Source organism: Leguminivora glycinivorella, chromosome 26 (assembly GCF_023078275.1).
Source record: "Leguminivora glycinivorella isolate SPB_JAAS2020 chromosome 26, LegGlyc_1.1, whole genome shotgun sequence".
Taxonomy (NCBI): domain Eukaryota; kingdom Metazoa; phylum Arthropoda; class Insecta; order Lepidoptera; family Tortricidae; genus Leguminivora; species Leguminivora glycinivorella.
In genome coordinates, this window is record NC_062996.1 from 10,463,422 (window position 1) to 10,482,279 (window position 18,858).

The 18,858-nt window shown below is 37.4% G+C and overlaps 2 protein-coding genes across 32 annotated transcripts in view; one reads left to right on the plus strand and one right to left on the minus strand.

Moving 5' to 3' along the window:
- LOC125239635 (gastrula zinc finger protein XlCGF26.1-like) overlaps positions 1–10,096 on the minus strand; it is an 80,540-nt gene extending 70,444 nt beyond the window's left edge. For all 30 annotated transcript variants that reach the window (XM_048147264.1, XM_048147269.1, XM_048147268.1 and 27 more), the window contains exons 1-4: positions 9,775–10,096; positions 8,106–8,280; positions 7,286–7,402; positions 2,670–2,873 (exon numbers count right to left, since the gene is read on the minus strand). In XM_048147264.1, the coding sequence (XP_048003221.1) occupies positions 2,670–2,873; positions 7,286–7,402; positions 8,106–8,280; positions 9,775–9,936 (658 nt within the window). In that variant the 5' untranslated portion in view covers positions 9,937–10,096. The remainder of the gene's footprint in view (positions 1–2,669; positions 2,874–7,285; positions 7,403–8,105; positions 8,281–9,774) is intronic.
- A 2,505-nt stretch (positions 10,097–12,601) lies between these two features.
- Positions 12,602–18,463, plus strand: LOC125239933 (zinc finger protein 555-like). Of its 2 annotated transcripts, XM_048147708.1 has the most exons (6): positions 12,602–12,804; positions 13,097–13,253; positions 13,612–13,743; positions 14,708–14,854; positions 15,636–15,778; positions 17,288–18,463. In XM_048147708.1, the coding sequence occupies exons 1-6, from the start codon at positions 12,649–12,651 to the stop codon at positions 18,227–18,229; spliced, it is 1,677 nt and encodes a 558-aa protein (XP_048003665.1). In that variant the 5' UTR covers positions 12,602–12,648; the 3' UTR covers positions 18,230–18,463. The 2 variants fall into 2 exon arrangements, with proteins under 2 accessions (XP_048003665.1, XP_048003666.1); XM_048147709.1 differs by lacking the exon at positions 15,636–15,778 and having other exon boundaries at positions 17,288–17,575.
- The last annotated feature ends 395 nt before the right edge of the window (positions 18,464–18,858 follow it).

The following is an 18,858-nucleotide window of genomic DNA, read 5'->3' on the forward strand; positions in this document are numbered from 1 at the left end:
AGCTATATGACGCGTGATAGTCGCTAGATGTCACTTAACTATGCCTATACAAATAACCCGCATTTACTGATGTATGGAGTTACGACTCATCCCTTACGAATTTATTCCTCTATGGCTATAAGTAGCTTGTATCTATCTAGATATGATGTATTCTGATGTTTTAAAAACAAACTCTTATTGTTTTAAATACGTTCATTTATTTCAACCATGTGGCTGGCGTTTCAAATAGCCTATTTAATATGGATACGTCTCTTGATAACATCACACATTTTGTATACATTGTTTTACTATCAGAGCCTATTATTATCATTAACAAGACTAAACTGAAAATAAATATATCGACAAATAAAACTGCCTGACATATACACCGTGTTTTTTTTGTTTTCCGTTAAATTCGACACGTAGCTAGGTTCATTATCAGGAACCACCCTGTATATCAGTTTTAGTTAAATTCGCAAAAAAAAATTTTTCATCATTTTCGTACATATAATCAATGAATTTATTAGTGTGAGAGACCCTTAGGAATAACATTCAAGTTAGTGTCAAGTCATTGACGGCACAAGTCAAAACAAATAACATTAGGAATTGGTAAAGGCTGCCACACACGTGTTCAGTATTTATCTTTATTTTTTTTAATAACTCGATAACCGTAAGAGTTAAGACGCTAGTTTCTTACAGAAATTAATTGTATTCGACCTAAGAACCTTTCCTTAAAGTTAACGGAGTTTAATAAAAACAGGGTGTATTTGATTCAAAATCTTACAAATTAGGTAGTAGTGATATATTTACCTTCAGTCAAGTAAAATATTACTTACCTTTAGAAGACAACACGAAGCGAAGTGCAACATAAAAAAAATAGATAATTAGGAATCGAACCTAATATGCCTGAAGTCTCGTCGTATCCATACGTTGATGTCCTAAATATTTTGGCTCATTCTGTTTTTTCTAAACATTTATTAAATACTTGTTAATAATTTATTTCTTCAGCATGGTCAATCAATACAGAATCTCAAGATCTTTCAAGAATTTACTGGATAGTTTTTTTTTTATATATTTATATGTGGCATCATCATCATCGTCCTTGCGTTATCTCGGCATTTGCCACGGCTCATGGCAGCCTGGGGTCCGCTTTTACAACTAATCCCAAGATTTGGCGTAGGCACTAGTTTGACGAAAGCGACCTCCGTCTGACTTTCCAACCCGAAGGGTAAGGGTAACCTAGGCCTTATTGGAATTAGTCCGGTTTCCTCACGATGTTTTCCTAGTTATATGTGGCATATTTTAGTAATATTATTGCCTGTAGTCTCCTATTATTTCAAAGGATTTTTATTAACCAAGTATTTTTTCTAGATTTAATAGCTGTATCAAGAAAATTTTAAGTGATAAAATAGTGCTTTTAAGTTTTAAATGAAATTAAATGTAAATTATCATACAAAAGGAGCAATATCGTCGTTTCTGCAGACCTAAAACCTAAAGGGAAAAACATGACAAAATACAAAAACAAAACACTTCGACAAAATAGCTCTGATAGTATGGAAACAGCTTTAAAAGACTCTCAAACGGTTTCCAATAAGCTACAGTCTCTCTAATACAGTTAAACCTATAAATAAATCTGTTGAGACTGAAACTTTATATGTTTTAATTTTGGAATACAAGTATATGTAGTAAATATTTTTTGTGATTAAAATGTTTGAGAATTATTTCAAACTGACCATGATTGAGACATATCCATATTATGATACATGCAATTTAACTACTTCAAATCGTATTGCCAGACTTTATACAAATATGTATGTTTTATAAATTTCAATAACATTATCTATTGTAGAATAACTTTGCACATATGTATATTTTCAAATATTTTTTCTAGGATTTAGTCGCTTTATTACCATTATAACTACTTTTGAGATCAGATTCTTTAAAATTTTAACTTGTGCCTAAGAGAAACCTACATAAATTACAAATTTTTGTAGAAAATCTGTCAATGTAAATGTTGGTGAACGGAGTTGACCTGAATATTAATAAAAAATAATAAATATTTCAACAGGTAGACTGACTACAATATAAATATTTTTAACTTTTCGAAAACTAAAATTTGAGTATTTTACTGACTCTACAGAATATGAGATGATATCCTGTACATTGCATATGTTATTTTATTAAAATGAAATCCTATTTAAGTTGTTCCTAGCAACCCACTAGAATAAAATGTTCTCTTCAATGTTAAAATAGTATATATCATACAAAACCATTCATATTTAAAGTCACATACAGGTTGAACACGATTAACTAACATTATTTCAACTTTTTTCCCAACATTTCGGTCAGAGCAAAGGGTCACCGGAGATGTAAACACCACAAAACTACCTGATATTAATTTATCTAAATGTCCTGGGTAGACAAATAAATATAATCTACCTGAATGTTTATTTCCCACCGCACGACACACAGCACTCACAACATCCGCGCACTGGTTCGAAGATAGATCTTTTGGTTTGAACATTTGAATCACTGGTCCCCATGTTGGCGATAATCTATACCCGTCTTCCCTGTTAAAGTTTTTAGGGAATGGTTTTTAAATATGTGTACAAAGCGCGAGGACTTAGTGTTATAAAAACATTCATGTCAACTCGTTTCCCCAACTCAAGAAAATCTCAATTGATGCCTACCTTTTTTCTTCTTCTCCGGTTTAGGTTTGCTAACAGTCGCTTTAGGCGTCTCCTTCTTAGTTTTAGCTTTCTTGGCCGGGCTCGCTTTAGCTTTAGTGGAGGACTTCCGTTTTTCAGCCTTGGCGTTGTCGAGGAGGTCTAGAAGGTCTACGGACTCCTTCTTAGGCACCTTGCTGGCTAGTTTGGTTAGCGGCTGGTCGTCGACTGGAAGGAAAGGTTGATGTTTAGAATCCACTACTGCTACCAGACAAATAAAACCGGCCAAGACCGGGCCACGCTCTGTGTAGGGTTCCGTAGTTTCCCGTTTTTTTTTTTTCAAAACCTGTTCAGCCTATCAAGATGACAATTATTTTCCTAAGTCTTTATAGAGTTCTACTTTTGTGATTTTTTTCATGTTTTTAAACAGAGCATCTTTATCTCTGGAGTTAATGTTTATAACAATCTGCCACAAAGTATCAAGGCTTTGGAGGGATTTCAATTTAAACGCAAACTAAAAGACTGGCTATTATCTAAAAGTTTTTACAGTTTAAATGAATATTTTTTATGATTTATACTTACTATAGCATGATATTTGATTTTTGACTATTACTATAAATTTCAATCTATTAATTTTTTTACCGTGTTTAATTTAAGTGATGACGAAGCTAGTCAAATGTATGTTAGGATATCACTGTGCATGTATTCCTTCTAATTGATCTGTTTTCTAGTTGGTAGTGTAATTTAAAATTATTATTTAATTATTGTTAAATTCCAAACACAATTAACTATTGTACGCTCGAAATGGGCAAACTGTTGAAACTTACTTATATTGTATATATATAATTGTTAAACCATTGTACACAGTTTATGACAATAAAATTATCTTATCTTATCTTATCTTATCTTCAAAAGTTAGAGGGGATGGACACTTTTTTTCTACTTTTGCAGCGATTATCTCCGAAAATATTTATTTAATCAAAAAACGATTTTAGTAAACCCCTATTCATTTTTAAATACCTATCGAACAATATATCACACGTTGGGGTTGGAATACAGTCTCCATTTTACATGAAGGGGGGGGGGTACCCTAACAAAACATTTTTTCCACTTTTTATTTTACCACTTTGTCGGCGTGGTTTATATACATATTGGTAGCAAATTTCAGCTTTCTAGTGCTAACGGTCACTGAGATTATCTGCGGACGGACGGACAGATATGGCGAAACTATAAGGGTTCCTAGTTGACTACGGAACCCTAAAAAATGGCGCATCATTGTAACTAAGAACATACATGGTAGAAACCGCCACGTTTGCTAAAACCATTATTGCTGTATTTCTTCAATTGACCTAAAAATAGTACATTGGACTTGATATGGTAAACTACTTTAAGGGATCATCCACATATTACGTCACACCAAATTTCAGGTTTTTGGACCCCCCCCCCCCTATGTCACGCTTTTTTGTATCCCTTTAACAGGGCTTGTCACATTTAGTATGACCCCCCCCCCCTCCCCCTTACACTGTGACGTAATATATGGATGACGCCCGGTGTTCACTGTACTATCCTGGAGTTCTTCATTTATCCTAAGAAGATCTTATATTGAGGAGTACATCGAACATACGGTCATCTTATTCCATCCATACTAATATTATAAATGGGAAAATGAGTGTGACTGTTTGTTTGTCCGTCTTTCACGGAAAAACGGAGCGACGAATTGACGTGATTTTTAAGGTTCCGTACCAAAAAGGTACAACAGGAACCCTTATGGTGCGACTCTGTCCGTCTGTCACATTGTTAAATATCTCGAGAACTACTTATGCTATCGATATGAAATTTGGAATAGTTATAAAAATTGTGAACCTCTACAAGTTGAAAGTATTTTTTATTTTAATTAATTAATATAAATGATAGAAAATGCCCAAAATGAAAGGGGGGCAAACTGAAAATTTCAAGTAACTAGGTCAAGTGGGGTATCGTTAGAAAGAGCTCAAATTGTACATATCAAAACTATTTTTTATAATTTTTTGGTTGTGGAAAAAAAATGTTTTTTGAAGGAAAATGTAAAAAAAAAATACCGTTCCCCCCCTTATCTCCGAAGTTTACCAACATAAATGTATGAAATTTTCACCAAACATGGGTATTATAATGAATATTACAGGAAAAATAAAATCGTACACGTATCTTGAAAACTTTTTTATTTATTTATAAAAAACCTTTCAGATTTACATTTTCAATTTCAACACCCTTGCGGGTGTTTATTGTACCTGTATTTTTTAACAAAATAACAATGAAATTACCTGCTTTCAAATAGAGGCAAAATGGTTAAAATCGGTTCACGCAATAAACAATTATTCCATAAAAATCATCTTCCATACTAGCTCGCGCGCATTAGTTTTCTCAATTTGCCGATAGATGTCGCTGTACGTTGAACGCTCATTTCCTACATCGCGTTTTTCCTGATATAATGAGGTCGGTTCAGGAGCGTCGTTGCGACATGTCGTAAGTCGTAAACTATTGAAGCCTAATAGTTTTGTTTTTATTTGGACGTTGTCTACCAATAAAATTGTATATTAAAATATTACTTGTTATGTGGGAAATTGAGTCTTGAGGGATTTAGTAAAATCTGTAGTTTTATGAATAACATTTTGATGATTCAACTATTGAAAGTTTGTACGGAACCCTCGGTGAGCGAGTCCGACTCGCACTTGACCGGTTTTTTAAAGTGGAGATAGTTGAAAGGATGCAGAGTGACATAGGCTACTTTTTGTCTCTTTCTGACTCCCCACTTCCCTAAAATGGGAGTAGTAAGGAGCATTCCGCAATTAAACGCGAGCGAAGCCGCGGGCTAAAGCTAATATCTTATAATCGGGACAAGTCGTCGAAATCGTCGTCGGAACAGCTGATCTATGAACTGTCGCCTGTCGTATTTCCGGACCGATACGACCTTCAAGAAAAGAGCGTACATACATCCACACACGCACTTATAGGCCGGCAATGCACATCAAATACTTCTAGTTTTTCGGGTGTCCATGGGCACAGTATAATAAAGAGTACCATCGTACAGTATGGCCACTACCGCTCCCCGCTGAAAGTGCCGCCCACCCCCTCTCGGTCACCTCACAGTTACCGCATGTCAAAAACGCGAACAGTCGACCTGTCATATCTCACTCACACAAGCATGGTACGCGTTCACCTACACGAGCTTAGAATGTGTGCTAGGAACGCGCCTCTTTCATATATTTGATCGCAAGGTGACCAAGATGTGCCAGTGATTGTTTACCATTAGGAGACCAGTCTGCTCATTTGCCTCCTATAGCATTTAAAATTGGGCTTCACATCGTAATGTGTCACAGTGACTTTATAAATCAGATTGTAAATCTCTTACTGCTTGTCATTTTGACATGGTTGTGGAGTGGCCTAGGGTTCCAATTGGTTGACTGTACATACGGTCATCTTCGTCCATAGCCACCTCGGTCGTCGAATTTATTGTCATTTACACCATAGATTAAACATAAGAAGATCATACCACCCCATACATTAAAATGCGACCGCCTAAGATCGCGCATACACTACACCACACACAGATGGCACCACAAAAAATGCCTTGTTGCCACCGATTATTTGTAGATTGGCGTTAAGTGTTACTTTCGAGCCAAAAATCTTTCAGTTTGTTTCTTTGTCAATTTTGTGTAGATTAATTGGTTAATTATTTTTTTAACAGAGTAATGGTAATTTTTTTGAATATTGTATAACTAGCTTTATTAATAGTGTGTGAACCTGCCTTAGAAATCTATATTATTTGTGGTCATGGTTCGTTAATATTTCTTGTAAGTGGGTAGCTTTTGCACATTTTTTTTTTTCCTCAGTCACCCGTTGACCACGAACGCTGTAAAGAGTTCGAAACGTCGGGATGTATTTTAAATTCATTATACGCGATTTAATCCGTTTCCATAGTTTTATTTCATGAGTAACTATCGCGGTAACCGAAGGCAAAAATCTTTGTCAAAAGTGACACTTAACGCCATCTACGAGTATAATCGAAAGCTACAAGACATTTTAAGTCAATCAAGTCTTTATTAGTGTTCTTTACATATCCCGCACCTTTTTTGGTCTCAAGGTTGACTGGTAGAGAATGCCATGTAGCATTAAGTCCGCCTTTTGTAACTGTATATTTTTACTGAGCAATAAAGATTAATTTTTTTTATGTGGCGCCATCAAATTGTGGTATGCGCGTTCTTAGGCGGTCGCGTTTTAATGTATGGGATGGTACGATCTTGTTATATTTAATCTATGCTTACGCCCTTGAATCTGTTGTACTAAATAAGGTACACTGGACTTCAGATAGCCATATAGCACGTAAAAACGACTCCTGGAATAAAAGACTACTTGAATGGCGACCATGGGGAGAAGAGCGCCGTTAAAAAAGTCCGCAGATGCGCTGGGCGGACGATATCAAAAGGACAGCTGGGAAAAAGTCGCTCCAGATCGCTCAAAACCGTGACGAGTGGCGCATGTTGAAGGAGGCCTACACCCGAAGGGTAGAATCAGGCTAAAGAGAGAGAGAGAGATAGAGAGAGATAGAGAGAGAGAGAGAGAGAGAGAGAGAGAGAGAGGACTTCAGATGGTTAAGTACTTACGGTCATCCTCGTCCATGTCTTCGAAGCCACCTCGGTCGTCGAAGTCGTCATCGCTCTGATTCTTCTCCAGCTTCACTGGTTCAAGTTTCACCCCCTTCTCCATCGGCTCTTGGGTGACTGTGGGGGAATATAAAAAATAATAAATATTATAGGACATTCTTTACACAGATTGACTGAGTACCACAGTAAGCTCAAGTAGGCTTGTATTGTGGGTACTCAGACACCGATAATTACGTGTATTATACAACATCTCGAATCTAGACACATACATATACATCTCGAATCTAGAGCAGAGCCCAACTGGGGTAGTACCTCCGCCTTACAGAAGACCGCAGCCAAATAGCACTAGACCCTACTCATAGCGGTGTTCCTGCCGGTGAGTAAGGCTGCCAGAGCTCAACGAGGGTGCGATGTGCTGATGACGGGAGAGCTTACAGAACTGACTTATTCCGTCTATTGTCCTTTGAGGAGGTCACCCAAACTGCCCAAGACCGGAGTAAATGGAGAAATATCATTCGAGCCCTACACCCCAGCAGAGGGTAACAGGATGCAAAGAAGAAGAAGAAGATTGTCCTTTGAGTCGTCGGCAACCCGAACCCTCCTTGGAACTTGTGCACTCCTTTTTACTGTGTTTTTAACACAGCGGAAGGGAGTGTACAAGTTTCTAATGGGGTGGCAACGCGCATGTGACACTGAGTTGCAGGCGTCCATTGGTTACGGTGACCGCTTTCCATCAGGCGGGTCGTACGCTTGTTTGCCACTGACGTAGTATAATAAAAGGGACAGATAAAACCTAAATAAAAACAAAGCAAGAACTTACTCTCCAACTGAATCTCCTCAACTGTACTCCGTCCCGGGTCCAAATACTGCATGAACATCTTCTCGCACTCCTGAACCTGCTTCTTGAACTCCGAGGCATCCCGCAGCCGGGATATGCACGGCTCACAGATGAGACGGCTGTTGCTGTTCGGCCCTGAAGTTTGGGCGAAGGCAATCTGAGAAAAAAAAAATTATAAGTAGGTAGGTAATTGTGAAAATTATACAAGTGAATCAACTTTTTCTTGCCTGTGTTGCCATGGTTACAGTGCCCTGAGTCACGATGGTTTTATGCAAAATTATGATACTTAAACTATGCATTTTTCTGGTGTTAACAAGCCCTTTCCTTCATTTGCCACCTACAAACATGGACTACATGTATGCTTGCATAATTTCAGTAGCATAATTTTGCATAAAACCAGCGTGACTCAGGGGACCGTAACCATGGCAATACAGGCAAGAAAAAGTTGATTCACCTATATACATATGTCCTGTATGCAATAATAATCTTATATCATAATTAAATAAACAATATTAAAAAATTCTAATTCAGTATTATATGATGATATGAGTTATATTTAACTGTTTTATTTAATACTGAGTTAGAATTGTTTAATATTGTTTATTTAATTATGATATAAGATTATTATTGCATACAGGACATATGTATATAGGTGAATCAACTCATATTATGAGTTTCCTTTTTATTGTGGTTGGTTGTGTGGTTAGTTGGGCAGAGGTGAATTAATTTTAATATTATAACATGTACAATATTGTAATATAACTCATATTATGAGTTTCCTTTTTATTGCGGCACATTCTTATGTGCCAGTTGGGCAGAGGTGAATTAATTTTAATATTAAAATTAATTAACGCAATAAAAAGGAAACTCATAATATGAGTTATATTACAATATTGTACATGTTTTCGTTGCACTAACTTTTAGGGTGCGCGCCCACGGGCGACGGGCGACAGAGTTGCTCGGCGACTTTCGTATTTGTATGAAAAGTTGCGTCGCTTCGTTATGTCGTCGTCGTGGCCATGGTCGCGACAAAAAAGTCGCTGCCCAAAAGTTGCCCGTGTGCGCGCTCTCTTAGCATGTCTATTTTGGCCCCCCACAGACTGGAGACAAAACTGTTTTGTCTCCGTCGCTCGGTCTATGGGCTAGTATGAAGGTGCGCACACGAGGCGACGCAACTTTTCATACAAATACGAAAGTCGCCGAGCAACTGTTGCCTCCGTGTGCGCGGAGCCTTAAGTTTGTATTCTATTATCTGAAAATGACTGCATGATCTGATTTTAAGATTTGTGCTATTGCATCCAGTTTTACTAGTTTTAGTCATTCATCCTATTAGAAATACTTAAAGAGATTTACATTCATACTAGGAAAATTATGTACTTAGAAATGACTGCAACAAACATAGTATAAGGGCAATGACTTATGATCTTCTAGTCTAAGACACCCTTCACCGCATAAGTACAAATTCCCAGCTAAGATATGGCTAAGATAATCAATATTTTCAGAAGCCACCCAAAACATGTAGGCAAGTACAGCGCAACTCCACGGCGTACAAACGTAACTTTTTAATTTAGCCGTGTAAAAAAAACTATGCATAAAGAAAATGGACGCCGTAACGCATCCGACAAAAGTCCAACTGGTTTTTAATACTTACACTTAGGTCGAATGTCTCCGTTAGCATCTCGCAGTAAACTTCTTTCTTCCCCATCCAAAAATATTCGGTAGAAATGTCTTTATAACAGCCTTCGGCAAAACAACATCGGCAAACTGTGGGGCCGCTGGGCCCCCGTACCCAGTCAGTACTTTTGCCTTCCATTATCACAAATTATTAATATTTTCACAGAAAATATTATTGCTATACTAAGGCGTACATAACTAATTAAATTACAACACTAAGGAACTATACTCATCTATTTAATTTCAATTTTAAAACACAAGAGCCGACTACCGACGCCATCACACCGTCGCGTCCTTCAGGATGTGTATGTTGCCAGTAACAGAAACAAAACAAACTAACAAAAAATAAAAGCCAGTCAATGCGTTTGAGATGTTTATTAAAAAATACGAAAAATGAATATCTTTTACAATTTTGCACAATATAATCAAAGGTTTTGATAAAAAAAATTTTTTTACGATTTTCGCATGATGTTGATGTTGAATTTACAGTACGTAACCGGAATAAACCCAAGAAAGTTTGCGGCGCCATCTATTGCTGAGTAGCCAAAACAAGCAACTAAGTAACCATATTTTCTTTTATTTTTAACATTTGCAATAAATTTGTATATTGAATTAAATATTTTACAAATTACTTTCAATATTATGAGTTAAGTATTGTATAATTCATTCAAATCAAGGCACCTTGCTGTTAATAATAATACAGAGTTTAGAGACTATGCAATAACAAAACGCTGAGAAGCAAAACAGGTAGAGTTGAAACGTCAATACAACAGAAAAGAAATAATTCTTCTTTTCTTCAGCGACTCTAATATAGAAAGAGCGGCTGAAGCAGTCTCAACGTCATTAGAGTCTCTTAATGTGTGGTTGGAAGAACACGGTCTTGATTTGTCCACAGAAAAAAGTAATATTGTCATCTTCTCTAGGAAACGTAGGATTCCGGATGTTTCAATAACAGTTAAAAATAACCCAATCCCAATAAAATCCCAAATTAAGTTTTTAGGACTGATATTAGACTCAAAACTTACAGGATTACCCCACTGCGAATATGTAGCTACAAGATGTGAACGGAATATTAACATTCTTAGATGCTTATCCGGAGTATGGTGGGGAGCACATCCGTTTTCCCTGAAGCTTTTATATAATGCAATTATCAGAAGTGTGTTAGACTATGGGACATACTTATTGGAGCCAGCTAGTAAGGTGGGTATAGGCTATCTAGATCGCGTCCAAGCTAAGGCACTCCGGGTAATACTAGGGGCTATGAGATCAAGTCCAATTAATGCTATGCAGGTGGAGTGTTTGGACCCTCCCCTTGATCTTCGCCGACAGTATTTGTCTGACCGATATTTGTTTCGAGTTTTACAATACACGACCCATCCCATGTACTATAAAATTAAATTACTAGAGGAATATGCTCGTAGAAACAAATATTGGGTAAACAAACGCCCTCCATGTCTGGTCAATAGCTTCCGAAAATTCAATAACATCCGGGATCCTGTACACCACTCTCTGAAACTTCCAGTATTTGAACACCCATATGAAACGGTTATTCTTCGCCCTCGGGTACTACTAGATTTTAAAATCCCAAAAAATGATCCTCTGGCAAATGTTCGTTCCAGATCTATCCTAGGGGAAGAGTGGGCGGAGTGGCACACACTGTACTCTGATGCCTCTAAACTATCACCTCAGGGCTGCGTTGGGGTTGGAACTTATCACACCCAATATGAAATCGTCCAAAAGACAAAATGTCCACCAGAGTCTTCGGTGTTTACTGGGGAATGTCTAGGCATTCTTAAGTGTCTGGAATATATTCTCCTGGGAAGGCTTAGCCGTTCTATTATCTTTTCTGATTCCCGTAGTGCCTTAGAAGCACTATTGACAAATCCTTTCTCCTCTAAGTTACACAGCCCACTCACTTTCCTAATTAAAGAAGCATTAATACTCTGTAACAAAAGAAAGCTGGAAGTGGTGTTGGCTTGGATTCCAGGTCACGCTGGTATAGTGGGCAATGAAAGGGCGGACCAAATAGCTAAAGAGGCAGTAGTGCATGGCGATAAGTTCCCGTTTAAAAATTATTGTTACGATCTTTTATCCTTACCAAAAGTTTATTTATATAACTCCTGGAAATCGCGTTGGAGATCGGGTACTAGAACAAAAGCACGCCACTATTATAAAATACAACCAGACATCCCTCACAAGCCATGGTTCTCTAAATTAACTTTAAAAAAATCATCAACTTCCTCAATCATCCGTATGAGACTTGGCCATTGCGGTTCTGCAGTATTTCTTAAAAAACTTAGAATACATGACACGTCTGTATGTGAGTGCGGTCTAGAAGAGGGTACATTAAATCACATTCTATTATCTTGTCCTCGCCTAGATCATAAACAATTATATCGTGGTTTGATAAAACAAAAAATTCCGTTACCTACACACGTATACTCCCTTCTGTCGTTTAACCCACGAGTATTTAGATTTATAGCAATATTTTTAGAGACTAATAAACTCAAAATCTAACAAATAACATGATGTTTTAACCCTTTAAAGTAAGTATTTGTTTTAATTGGTAACTCACACACTAATATCCGTAGTCGGTAGGTATTATGAATTGTACTAACCCTTTATAAATTCTATCATCTAACAATTATTTTTTCAGCCCAGTTCTGAGTCTGCCAATAATCATTGAATTTCTTCTTCGTAATCTTTTCCTTTATTATATTGACGTGAAGCTGGCAAAAATGTCTTAAGACGATTGCCATAACATAAAAAAAAAAAAAAAAAAAAAAAAACAGAAAAGAAAATCTTTGGAAATCGGAAAAATTAACTGGAACTTGTGGAAATCAACATAAATATGAGTGCCACAAGCCGTAAAGGCCCGGTGTTTGACCCGGGCTTGTGCCGTTGTTGCGGCGCGCTGAAGAAATGTCGCCTGTTGAACCATGAATACGAATGGCAAGGAAAGAAAGAAGTCTACTCTGATATGTTTGTAGATTGCTTTGGTTTAATGGTACGTTCTTCATTTCTAGCTTTTTAAAATTGAATTTAACTTCTTTGGTATAAAATGAGTTCTTAAAACTTAAGTGTGTTATAAAAATAATCAATTAAGAGAAATTTATTTCGACATACAAACTTAAGATTTATCCCACTTTCAAGTAACAAAAATTACAGAATAACTAATTTGGACATAAATTAACACAATGATCCTTCTTACTTGGCTTCTGATCTGAGAGTCTCATGAAATAGATTACCAACTTGTATAAAAATAATAAAATAACAATGAATTGTTGTTATATTTCCAGCTTTCTCACCTAGATGGCACTGAGCTGGAGCGGCTGATCTGTGCAACGTGTGTGCTCCGCCTGCGAGACGCCAGTGCGTTTCGTGGGCAGGTGCTGCGCTGTGAGGAGACGCTGTTACAAGCTAGCATACATGTGCATGGAGATAATCAAAATAATGGTAAAATTATTTGTATATTTTTACATGATATACACTATTTTTGACTACCTAAATACACATTTATATCCTTATAGGCTGTACCGCCGAGAGTTGATTGGCCGTTTTCGCGCGCTCTCGGTCCGAGTCAGTCGATTCTAGTTTGGTTGCAGTCGGATCACACGAATCTCTTTGCTGTCATTGTCACTTCTCGGCTCCTATGCTGTTGCGCGTGTGTGTACTAAATCATTTGAGAGTAGTTCGGTCTAGTACAGTGCAGGGAATCGTGTCTTTTGTACTATTAGTACAACCGTAGTCTCGAAGAAGACTCCATACGCGATTAAGTCCCGATTAAAAAAATAATCATATAATGTCATTCCAGTGCCTCCAGAAGTGAAACAGGAACCAGAAGTGAAATTAGAAGAGCGGCCTGAAGAAGTGCCGGAACACATTGAGACTCCAGATGATGATGTAATAGATCCAGACTATGTGGATGATGCAGTTGATAATGGAGGTATTTACATAGAAATTTATTCTGTACATGGCCCATAGAGGAATGAGTTGTAACTCCTTACATCAGTAAATGCAAGTTATTTTTAGTGACATCTAGCGTCAAATAGCGTAAATTATCAGTACCACTACTCGACACAAAGTGTCAACAGTGTCACGTCTGCCAAAAATGTAATATTGGTGTTTCGGGTGTCGACTGTAGCAGTGATTGCTTACCAGCAAGCGCCCTGTCTGCTCGTCTCCTCCAATAGACTATTTACCTCCTAGTCAGGTCAGCTTCTTTTTAAGAACTGTCAGAACGATCTGTTATTATGGAATTACTATGAAATACTGTAGAGACAAGTGGACTCGAGAGCTTGTAGAGTGGTGCCCTAGGTACAGCACAAGAAAAAGCGGGCCTCAAAAATGTAGATGGTCCGGGGACCTGAGAGGGACGGGTGGAAGGGCGTGGATGACTGTGGCAAGAGACAGGAACCAGTGGAGGACTTTGGAGGAGGCCTTCGTCAAAGGACGAGTTGGAGTTGCCAATGTAAATGAGTAAAAAAATGTAGTTAAATGAAACTTCAATAATAAAGGCTATTTTTAACCCCCGACGCAAAAACGACGGGGTGTTATAAGTTTGACGTGTCTGTCTGTCTGTCTGTCTGTCTGTCTGTCTGTCTGTCTGTCTGTCTGTCTGTTTGTCTGTGTGTGTGTCTGTCTGTGGCACCGTAGCTCCCGAACGGGTGAACCGATTTCGATTTAGTTTTTTTATTTTATTTATTTATTTTATGAAATACTGAGGAGTCACAATCAATTCATTTACTTTATACCTTTCTCTTTGACTTATTAAATAGGAATTATATTAAACATAACTACTGTTCATATTATTTCGAAGTATAGAAACTAGCCCATTGCATACAAAAAAAATTCGTATTTAATTAAAAACAGCTCTCATTTTTCTGCTTCCAATTTTTTTTTGCTCTCAGATTTAGGAATCCCAGCGGAGAAGCCAAAAAGGTCTCCGAAGAAGGAAAAGAAGTCAAAAGTGAAGAAGCGAGAGCGGCGCGGCAAGCGAGAGCTGGTTGAGAAGATGAGGAAGACCGGGGCACGGCTGAGGGAACTGGAGAATATCGGTAAATGTTTAATCTGTGACTTTCCGAGTTAAAATGTTATGGCAGTTACGTCTCATTTATATACACCGTGTTGTTTTTGTTTTCCGTTCAATTCGACACACGTAGGTTCATTATCAGGTAGTCAGCCAAGAAAGTGGTTTACCACTTTTCGACTCTATTTGAAACACATAAGGTCCAAAAGTGGTAAACCACTTTTTTGGCTGACTGTACCACCCTTTATATCAGTTATAGTTAAATTCGAAAAAAAATGTTTTTCATCATTTTCATACATAATAAATGAATTTATTAGTGTGAGAGAGTGTCCCTTAAGAATAACATTCAATTTAGTGTCAAGTAATTGACGGCACATGTCACACGTGTTCAGTAATTATCTTTATTTTTTTAATAACTCGATAACCGTAAGAGTTAAAACGCTAGTTTCTTAGAGTGGTTCAAAAAGTGGAATCTTGACGTTGCGAGGGTTTCAAGGCACGTAGGTTAAACAAACTTTGCCACCGAGTGAAACATAAAATTTTTCACCACACCAACACAAACAAAATACTGACTATAAAACATCAAAATAAATCAAATCCATCAATTTATTTAATATTTATGATTCAAAATCATAATTCATAGGTAAAATCTAACAGCCAGATTAAGACATCGAGTTAAATTTTGTATGAAATTACTGTGGATAAAATGCTATTTTGCTATCTGTTTTCTAATAGCAAAGAAAGCCTTTACCAGTTGGTGTGGTGAAAAGTAATTTCATACAAATTTGAACTAAATAACTATTTTACAGAAATTCAACCAGCAGTCGAGAAGAAGCGTGTAATAGACGCGGATTACAAGGCGTATAAAGATTGTGTGACGTTAGTGGAGAGTTCCTACGTGTGTCCCTTTGACACTTCCTTCAGTGACTACTTCTGCGTCTACTGCCGACAGGTGAGCCGGGGATACAGCCATCTCTCTCTAACACATAGAAAATATAGCCGTCCTTCTCTAACATATACAGGTGTACAAAGATTGCGTCACTCTAGTAGAGAGCTACGTCTTGCGGGTCTGTCCCTTTGACACTTCGTTTAGTGACTACTTTTGTGTCTACTTTTTTCAAAGTTGGGCCGAGCCATTTTTTTTTTTTTTTCAAAGTTGTCCACCCCACTTTTTGTTTGGATTTAGATTTTTTTGTGGTTTCCACTCAGAATCGCGAGGTCTTTCAATCCTAATAGGAGAAAAAAAGTGTCCCAAAGTTTTTTCCCATTCCGTTACCATTTTTTCATACATTTTGTATCGGTAACGGAATGGAAGGTCTGAAAAATGTATGGAAATCTTGGGACATTTTTTTTCTCCTATCAAGATCGAAAGACCTCGCGATTCTGAGTATGAATCGCGTAAAAAATACCCATGTTACAAAAAAAGTAGGGTGGACAACTTTGAAAAAAAATGGCCCGATATTCATAATATGTTCTTGTTGTATTTTTAAAGCAATCTAAGTTGCTATATATTTTCCAAAGCGATCCCATTTTACGCTAATTATCACAAATATGCTCAAAATTAATAAATTTGGGACAATTTTTTTGTTCGTTACAATACTTAGGTCCACTTGCACCAACCATTTAACTCGGGGTTAGTGGGCTGTCAACTGTCAAATTCCATATAAAATGGAGGGTTAATCCTCCACGTTCGTTGGTAGTTGGTACAAGTGGCCCTTAAGTTAATACAAATTTAACCCTTTGACTTCCATCATCATTATCATCATAAGGCCTCGTACATCTTGACAGATGATTTAAACAGCGTCTGAATGTGAGAGACAACTCCTCTCGTGACTATGAAGACCTATCCGGGAGCGACATGAACGTCCGCATTTCTTACAATTAAATTGAGATCCAATCGCCGAGGAGACAGTATCGCGGTTATGTCTTTTCGCACGCTTTACGGCTAAGCCTTGAAACCAGGTGTTGTCATTGACTTCCATAGAGCCGTGTATATACGTCTCGATTTTTTTTCCATTGAGTACAACTACAGTTTGGCAAAAAAGAGTAGAAATGGATTTTTTTAATCATACCAACACTTAACTATTATCTTTTAACTCTTTTGTCTCTTGGATGCGTTTCTATGAAAAGTAGCTTTCATACTAGCCCAAAGTACGATGGTGTGAGAGACAAAAAAAAAGCCGTGGGCGCACCTTCTTAGAAAAGATATAGAAAAGTGTCAAAACCTGTCAAAATAGTTGTCACATGCAATACGGTTTACATAGACGTTGGTGCCCCTATTATTTTTACTCTTTTTTGCCAGACTAAGGGCCGGTTGCATCAAACCGTCTGTCACTGTTAAAGCGTTCGTTAAATTTTATTGTATGGGAAGTTCCATAGACGTCTGCTGCGTGGCGATGATGTGTCTGTCAAATGTGGTTGATGCAACTGGCCCTAAGGCTAACTTAATCTCATTTTCCAGGTATTCACGGATCCCGACAAGCTCCGCGAGCATACTCTAACCCACGACCCGTCAGCTTACAGAGAGATCGTGGCGGCTGTCAAGAAACTCCCTCAAATAGACGTCAACAGAATAGACTGTCGACTCTGCCCTGTCAAAATTGACACCCTTGACTCTTTCAAAGATCATATAAATAACATTCATGGAATATCTTTCCACCCCAACTCTAGCGATTTCCTTATTTATAAACTAACTTTGACTAATTTAACTTGTCTAGAATGTAATCAATCTTTTGGATTTTTCCACGCTTTAAGAAAACACATGGCGGAGCACTTCGGTACTTGTATTTGTGATGTCTGCGGCGCGCATTATTTCGAAGAGCGAATGTTAATTTTACATCAAAAGACTCATCAGAGGATCGATGAGAATTTTCCTTGTAAGGAATGTGGGAAGAATTTTAAATCGAAGCATAGTAGGTATTTACATGAAGCCCGGACGCATAAGAAAGAACCAGCGTACCAATGTGTTAAATGCGATGCTGTACTGTTCAGTTATACTTTAAGATATCGTCATATGATTGAAGTTCACGGTGAAGAGAGGTTATTCCCATGTGAACATTGCGACAGAGCATATGACAGTAGAAAATCTTTAAGAGAACATAATAGGAGATCTCATTTAAAAATATTTAAACATCAATGCGATTTGTGCGACAAAAGATTCTACCTACCATCAAGGCTAAAGGAGCATATGGCAACGCACACTGGGGAAAGGAATTTCCGATGTGAGTACTGCGGTAAGAGTTATCCGAGATTAAGAGGTTTGAAAGTGCATATGCAGTCACATGGGGCGGAAAAGAAGTTTAGGTGCACACTTTGCGGGGCAGCTTTTACGCAGAATGTGAATTTGAGGAATCATGTTAAGAGGCAACATCAGAGCTTGGATTTGGACGAGTTTCATGATTAATTCTGATGTAAACGAAGTAAAAAATATTTTTATATACGAAGTCGGTGGAAAACAGGCGTACAATTTGCCTGATGGAAAGCGGTCACCGTAACCTATGGATGCCTTCAACTCAAAGGGTGTCACATGATGTCCTGATCGCGAGAGTTAAAAGATACAGGTCTGGTTGGGATCGATTATATCAGCAGTTCTCGAAAAGTTTGTACAAAAATTAAGGAAAAAGTTAAATTCGTTTTTTTTGTTACCAAGATTTATTTCATGAATTGAGATTTTAGTAAAGTTTTATTTGGTCATTAAGGCTCTCTAGTATCTATATTTTATTTATTATATCAATTATCCTGCATATATCTTACGAAAGTCGACTTATATTACTAAATGTTGGTAACAAAATAGGATCAATTAAAATTAGCTGACGTGGCTATGTACAAACTTTTTGAGAACTGCTCATTTATTTATTTAAAAATAACCTAACTACAAAATTAAAATCGTGAAAAAACCCCCGACCGCGACATAGTAGACCGATTTTCATAAAACATGGCTAAGAACACTCCCGACTAACTCAGCTTTCAATTGCCGCCTTTTTAAAGTGACAAGGTTTTGAAAAAGAATATACTTTTAGAACGTATAAAGTT

What these genes read in the sequence shown, in the direction of transcription:
- LOC125239933 (XM_048147708.1), top strand. Translation starts at nt 12,649, where the DNA reads ATGAGTGCCACAAGCCGTAAAGGCCCGGTGTTTGACCCGGGCTTGTGC. An exon ending in TAGATTGCTTTGGTTTAATG is followed by an intron (nt 12,805 to 13,096) that starts GTACGTTCTTCA and finishes TTATATTTCCAG; the next exon opens with CTTTCTCACCTAGATGGCAC. An exon ending in TGATGCAGTTGATAATGGAG is followed by an intron (nt 13,744 to 14,707) that starts GTATTTACATAG and finishes TTTTGCTCTCAG; the next exon opens with ATTTAGGAATCCCAGCGGAG.